Source organism: Phaenicophaeus curvirostris, chromosome 8 (assembly GCF_032191515.1).
Source record: "Phaenicophaeus curvirostris isolate KB17595 chromosome 8, BPBGC_Pcur_1.0, whole genome shotgun sequence".
Classification (NCBI taxonomy): Eukaryota; Metazoa; Chordata; class Aves; order Cuculiformes; family Cuculidae; genus Phaenicophaeus; species Phaenicophaeus curvirostris.
In genome coordinates, this window is record NC_091399.1 from 18322356 (window position 1) to 18329778 (window position 7423).

The window sequence follows — 7423 nt, forward strand, 5'->3', positions numbered from 1 at the left end:
AATTCAGGCTCTGGCTCCACTGCTCCAAGCAAAGCTCCCCCTGTGCTCCCAACAGACGGTGCTGCACTGAGCTGAGACGGGAAAGGTCTTGAGCTAAACACCGGCTGAGTTCAAAACACCACTGTGATCAGCCCGGCTGGCCTTGGGGTGGGCATCCATCCATCACCCATCCATCCATCTATGTCAGCCACCAATGCAAAAGACCAACCGCACACAGCTCAATCCGTACCTAGAGAAGCTCATTTTTTTCCAGTTCTCAGTACTTATAACTCTTATAGCCCCCCTAAAACAAGCAGCATCATGGTGGGCATCCCCAACCACATGGGCACCAAGCAAGAAAAACCTAAAGAAACAGCCAGAAAGGTTTCAAACTGGTCAGGATTTCATTTGTCTTCTCCACAACCGGTAACCCAAACCCCATGAACTCCTCCCTCCCGCGACACAACTGGTCTGTGCCCGCTGCATGGCTCTCTCCATCCCAGCAGCCTCCAAAGAGCTAGACCTTGCCCTCCCCTCCCTCCTTTGTGGTTGTACCTGGTTGATGTCGTTCGTGTTGTGCCGCCAGCCTCACGGGCTCCCCGCTTCGTGCGGTGCCGTTGCAGGACAGGGCTGTCCCGGAGGATCACCACGGCGTGAGAGAATGAAGAAGCCAGCTGAGCGGCAGCAGGATGGGGCAGCAGGACCTCCCGCGCCCTGACGGGTCCCCGCCGATGCTCCCGTGGCCGCTGGCCCTGCTGGCCCTGAGCGCGTGTTGCTGCTGGGGGGTGGCCGGCGGGGCAAGCGGCACGGTGCCCCAGCAGCATGCTGCCCCCGCCACCCCTTCCTCCTCCTCCTCTTCCTCTGGCCGGGCGCCCCTCGACTGGCTCCTGACCGACCGGGGACCCTTCTACCGAGCCCAGGAGTACGTGGACTTCATGGAGCGCTACCGGCAGGGTTTCACCACCAGGTACAGGATCTACAGGTGAGAGGCAGCGGCGGGGGCCAGCCCTTTGGAGGGAGCTGTGGGATGGGGAGGGCTGTGGGGGTCACGGCCAAGCGGGAGGAGGCTGCCCCTCGGAAGTGACTGGGTGGATGGATGTGAGATGCTGCTTTCCCAGGGAACTCCAACGGCAGCCCTCCAACGTGCTCACGGCATGGTCAGGATTGGCTCCACGCAGGGTTTGACTCGAGCTGGGAGCAATCCCCCAGACGTCCCTGGTGCTGCTGGACCGCAGCGGCGAGATGCTACGTGCACGGAGGCCGATGTCAGAGTGGGTTTCTTGCTGGTGGAGAACCAGGGTCAGCAGTGGTGGGGTCTGCTGACCCCAGCAAAGGGTCACCCCCTGACAGCCAGTGTGGGAAACCCACTCCGCCACCTCCCAGTGCTAATTGAGGCTGTTGCCTCCCGTTAATGAGCCCTTTCCCTTCCTCTCCTCACTGGTGTCCAGCCACAGGGGTTTCCAGCAGTGGAGCAAACCCGGCTGCTGCTTCCCAGGAGAGCTGACGTGGATGCCTTGTTATGCAGTCCAGCACCCCCAGAGAGCTCCTCTACTCCCCACCCCTTTCCTACATGCTGCTGCTGCCGTGCTGAGGGACCTCTGGGGATGCTGCTGGTGGGACAGGAAGGAGCAGCCAGAGGGACAGCAGCTGGGGGACGCCTCCTCCATGGCAGAGAGCCCGCTAGCAGCCTTTGGAGCTTACCTGTGGGATTGGATGGGGTTCCCCAGCGCAGTGCTCCTGCCCCCCCAGCACTCACAGAGCATGCGTACAAGGGGAGACACAGCATCTCCCTCACCCCCAGCTCCAGCCCTGACCCCAGCATCCCACTTTCTGAGCCCAAAACTCATGATGAAAAGCAACCTGGCATCTGCTGAGCTTCTCAGCTGCTTTGCATCCCTCCCTCCCTCCCCTTCCTTTTCCCCACCAGCTCTAATTAAACCGTCTGAAAGCCACCGCCTGGTTTTAATTAGAGCAAAATGCTGCAGATTAGCCTGAAATCGGCCACTGGTTGTTTACAGGGCCGTTGGTATTTTGAGGTGGCAGCAGGCTGGTGGCCCCCCCCTGCGCTGGGTGATGCCGGGGGGACAATGAGAGGACACATCCAAGCCATGAGGGGATCCCACTACCAACCCCACCACATCCCAGAGCCTCCTACAAAATGCTCCTACAGCCTTCCTACAAAATGCTGCCAATACCTGAAACCATGAAACCCCCAGATATTGAATATTCACCTCATTTGTAGGGATGGGGATGGAGGATGGATGAAGCCCATCCAGCCCAGTGGGCTGGAAGAGGTTCTGGCCCTGTCCTGGGCTGTGATTAATGCCTGCCAGAGGTGCGTGATTAATCAGCATCAGGCATCTCCGCTGCTTGTAGCTCGTTACCTCCATCGATGCCATAAGGAGGGACGATGCTTTCAGCCTGGCTGGATCTATAGCTGGACAGCACATCCAGCAGGTCCTTGACCTTTGCCATGGTGATGGGGAGGTCAGGATGGTTCCCTCAATGTGAGTTTTTCTACCTACTGATCCCCTTCCTACTAGAGACATCACACATGTGGCATAGCTGAACTAACTACAAACCCTCTCCCCATTGCCACTCTCCTCCCACAGAGAGTTTGCTCGCTGGAAGGTGAATAATTTGGCCTTGGAGAGGAAAGACTTCTTCAACGTGCCGCTTCCCCTGGCCCCTGAATTCATCCGCAACATCCGCCTGCTGGGACGCCGGCCCAGCCCCCAGCAGATCACCGACAGCCTCATCAAAAAGTATGGGACCCACTTCTTGCTCGCTGCCACGCTGGGAGGTGAGTGCTGGTGCATCCTCCCTCCTTGTTCACTTCCCTTGAGCTTCCCCGCGTGCAAAGATGGGAAGGTGGGAAAGCAAACACTGCAGGAGGAACATGACCAAGAAGGGGAACGGTGGGAGCCCAGCAGCCCCCTAAAAGCATCGCGTGTCCCCTCAGGAGAGGAGTCCCTGACCATTTTTGTGGACAAGCGCAAGCTGAGCCGGAGGGCAGAGCCTGCGGGAGCAGCTGGCAACAGCTCGGGGGTCTCACTGGAGACCCTGCACCAGCTGGCAGCCTCCTACTTCATTGACCGGGAGAGCACGCTGCGCCGCCTCCACCACATCCAGATCGCCACAGCTGCCATCAAGGTAGGCGAAGGGGAGAGGGCAGGAAGGGAAAACGGGACCCTTGGAGGTCTTGCCAGCAGCTCCTCAAAGCTGGTTGAGACCCTAGAGCAGCATCACGTCTGGGGAGGGCAGACGGGGAGAGCAAGCAAAGTTAGCACGTCCGCATTATTTATGGGAAATTGGGCACGCTAATAAGGCACATTTTTCAGCGGGCTGCAGGCAGGGCTGCCGCCTGTCAGCAAGCCAATTAGCAGGCAATTAGTTCTCTTTGAGCACTGCCTTGCTAGGGGAGCAGGCACATGGCAAGCCTGGCTAGGGGTTATTTACAGCACTTTTGGTGGGGTGACACTCGCCCCTGGTCCCCTCCTGCATCTCTGACCGCTTGCGGGTCCCCCGCTTAGGTGACTGAAACGCGGACAGGTCCGCTCGGCTGCAGCAACTACGACAACCTGGACTCGGTGAGCTCGGTCCTGGTGCAGAGCCCCGAGAACAAAGTGCAGCTCCGAGGTAGGACTGGGCTGGTGGGGCTGTGGCGACGGGTGAGTGTCACTGTGGGATGCTGGCGGGCACGCTCAGCGCCACAGGGGAGGATGCTGGCTCGAGATGCTGCTTTTAATTTAAGGGCTGGGGAGGAGGGGGGATGAAAATAATCAAAGCTGGGCAGGATGAGGTTGTAGCTCGTCTGCCAAGAGCAGCTGAGATCGATGCAGAGCCCAGACAAGCGGCTCCACAGCAAATTGATATGAAAATCATGCAAGCGTGGGAGCCCTGGGAGGGGGAAGGCTTTCTACCTCCTTGCCCGGGTGATGTTTCTGAGGGGCTCCTCCTGCCTGCAGGGCTGCAGACAGTGCTCCCTTCCTACCTACGCGAGCGGTTCGTGGCAGCTGCCCTCAGTTACATCGCCTGCAGCTCGGCTGGGGAGCTGGTGTGTCGCTGGAACGACTGCCGCTGCCAGTGCCAACCTGCTTTCCCCCGCTGCAACTGCCCCGAGGCCGACGTCCAGGTGCTGGAGAGCAGCCTGGCCCAGCTCCAGCGAGCCTGGGAGAGCCATCACAGCCAGTTTGAGGAGTCAGGTGAGGCTGGGGAGATCCCACCAAGCATCCCGCTCCTTTGGGAGCAGCCCAGGCTGGGTGGTGAGGCACCAGGGCAGGACCCAGGGCGGGCATCTCATCATGAAGACCTGAGAGCCCAGCTGGAGGAAGGTTGACTCAAGCCCTGCCTTCGCTGCTTACCTTTGCGGTTCTGCTGATGCCGTCTCTCCCCTGCAGAGGAGTTTCAGGCCCTGGTAAAGCGGCTCCCCGGGGATCGTTTCCTGAACAGGACGGCCATCTCCCACTTCTGGGCCATGGACCTGGATGTCCAGCATCGCTACCAGCAGCTGGGCACCAGCCTGAAGCTGCTTTCCAGGAAAACGCACCGACTCATCCGGCGGCTCTTCAACCTCAGCAAACTCTGCCACCGACAACCTCACTTCAAGCTGCCGAAGGAGAGGTAGGGTGCCACGGTGTCCCCGAGCCCCGAGGGGGGCTCAGACTCACGGCCCACCTCCTGGGGGATGGGACTGGAGGAGCTCCTGCCTTGCTGGAGGGATGCCCAAGGGTGAGCAGGCAGGCGGGGGCAGCCGTGCAACTCTGGGATGTGCCCTCGAGAGGCTGGGTCCAAGCCTGGAGGTGGAAAATGGGGCCACCAGCAGTGCAGAGAAATGAACGCAAGGTGGGCAGCTCTTCCATCTCTAGGGGAAGTTGGTCACACCCCTAGAGATGCCACGTAAGTATCTCTCGTCCTGCAACTCTTCTCCACCAGGTCTCTCCCTTACTGGTGGAGCCGCGCGCAGTCACTCCTGTACTGCAGTGAGACCACCGTGCCTGGGACCTTCTTGGAAGAAAGCCACAGCTGCGCGTGTCCTTCTGAGCAGCCCTCCTGCCAGGGGTCCATACCATGTGCCTTGGGCGAGGGGCCAGCCTGCGCCAGCTGTGCCGAGGACAACAGCACCCGCTGCGGGACGTGCAACCACGGTTACGTGCTCACCCAGGGCTTCTGCCGCCCCGAGGTGGCTGACTCGCTGGAGCACTACCTGGGGTTGGAGACGGACCTGCAGGACTTGGAGCTCAAGTACCTCCTGCAGAAACGGGACAGCCGCATCGAAGTCCACTCCATCTTCATCAGCAATGACATGCGCCTGGGAAGCTGGTTCGACCCCTCCTGGAGGAAACGGATGCTCTTGACCCTTAAGAGCAACAAATACAAGCCTGGACTCGTTCACGTGATGTTGGCCCTTTCCCTGCAGATCTGTCTCACTAAGAACAGCACTTTGGAGCCTGTCATGGCCATCTACGTCAACCCCTTTGGGGGAAGCCACTCGGAGAGCTGGTTCATGCCCATCAATGAGGGCAGCTTTCCAGACTGGGAAAGGACTAACGTAGATGCTTCTGCCCAGTGCCAAAACTGGACACTCACCCTGGGCAACAAGTGGAAGACTTTCTTTGAAACAGTCCACGTCTACTTGCGGAGCCGCATCAAATCTCTGGATGACAGCTCCAACGAGACTATCTACTATGAACCCTTGGAGATGACAGATCCCTCCAAGAACCTGGGGTACATGAAAATCAACAGCTTGCAAGTCTTTGGCTACAGCCTGCCCTTCGAACCGGACTCTATTCGTGACCTGATCCTTCAGCTGGACTACCCCTACACCCAGGGCTCCCAGGACTCGGCCATGCTCCAGCTCTTGGAGATCAGGGACCGGGTGAACAGGTTGTCACCCCCTGGCAAAACCCGCCTTGACCTCTTCACTTGTTTGCTCCGTCACAGGCTCAAGTTGGCCAACAATGAGGTGACAAGGATCCAGTCCTCCTTGAGAGCCTTCAACGCCAAGCTGCCCAATGCAGTAGAGCAGGAGACGGGCAAGCTGTGCAGCTAACGGCTGGGGGCACTCAGGTCTCGGAGCGAGGGGGTCGGGAGAAAGGACTCCCTGCTGGGGAGGGAGGGAAAATAACCACCCTAAAAAATTAAATCAAGGCCTTACCTTAGTGCCAACTGCGTGCTTCCATGGTACACCCAACGACTGGCCAAAGAGACGCAGGGCTCGAGCGGATGCAGGACAACAGTGGGACCACGGAGGAGGGATGGCTGAGGCAGCGCAGACTGGCTACCAGTGCAGGGATGATGCCACCGTGGCCATCCTGTGTCATGGCTTTTGCTTGAGCACCGGTGGCTTGGCCAGAGGCAGCTGCTGGCCCCACTGGAGCAGATGCTGACCCCACCATGAGGTTCCTCCACTGTCAGTCTCCTCAGCACCTCAACTTTTGTAGTCTTTTTAAGAGAGGTTTCTGCTGGCGCCTTCTCTTCTGCATCTCCCATGACCCTTCCTGTGGCTGTGCCCTCACACAACGGAGAAAGCACCCGTGCCGTAAGCCTCTGCGACACAGCAGATCTCCCCTAGGGCCTCTCTGCGAGCATCTCGTGCCCACTGTGGTTCCAAGGCATCATCACCCCTTGCATGGGCGAGGACCTGGTACCTGCCCCGTGGATGCTGCCATCACGGACACTGATGGAAACCTCTGGGCCACAATTCCTTACTGAAGAAAAAAAATTAGAAAAAGAAACCTTAAGCAAAAGAAAAAAAGAAAAAATGTTTTATTTATGTACTTATTTATTTGTTTTGTTTGAGAGGATTTTTTTAAGCCTATTTATTTGGGGAAGGTCATTTCTTGTCAGTGGCTCCAGCCAAGAGACGTCTTAGTAAAATGTATCTGTTTAATATATTTTTTAAAAAATGCCTTTTTTGAGCAAAAGAGCACCCAAAAACAACTGAGAGAAAAAAAAAAAAAACATCACTGTTATCTCTGGCCCCGGCTGTGCAACAGGAGGGGATGGTGAGGGTGCCCCTGCACGGCCTGGCCACCCTGTCCCCTCCTCTGTCTCCACACCACTCTGCTCTCTGGATTTTAACTGAGCCTCCTGAGGAGGGGAGATGCCACCGCATGGGCTGGCCGTCGGTCTCCTGTCCATGTCTTCAATAACTTGGATGTGTGGCCCTCTAGGACCATCCGATGTGCCTGGCAGTGGGGAGGGACCCTACCCCCACCTGGAGCCGGCAGCTCCTGCCAGCTCCCGTAACTCTTGCCTTTGCTTCCAGTGAGGTGCTTGGAGCAGATGCTCCCCGTGCTGGTGGGAAGGACCCATGCGCATCAGCCACATCTCATGTCCAACCTCATCCTGGTCCCACGTAAACATCTACCATGCACCAGGGCGAGCAGTGCTGTGACTTGGTTGCTTGCTTGCTGTGGCCCAAACCACCTCTTTGAGCACA

The 7423-nt window shown here is 58.2% G+C and overlaps 1 protein-coding gene across 2 annotated transcripts; it reads left to right on the forward strand.

Moving 5' to 3' along the window:
- Window positions 1-540: 540 nt before the first annotated feature.
- BRINP2 (BMP/retinoic acid inducible neural specific 2) lies at window positions 541-6080 on the forward strand. 2 transcript variants are annotated; one of them, XM_069862620.1, is made up of 7 exons: window positions 541-961; window positions 2592-2782; window positions 2942-3132; window positions 3513-3618; window positions 3948-4184; window positions 4380-4602; window positions 4915-6080. In XM_069862620.1, exons 1-7 carry the CDS (start codon window positions 669-671, stop codon window positions 6029-6031), a joined length of 2358 nt encoding a protein of 785 aa, XP_069718721.1. In that variant the 5' UTR covers window positions 541-668; the 3' UTR covers window positions 6032-6080. The 2 variants fall into 2 exon arrangements, with proteins under 2 accessions (XP_069718721.1, XP_069718722.1); XM_069862621.1 differs by having other exon boundaries at window positions 541-946.
- Window positions 6081-7423: the final 1343 nt, after the last annotated feature.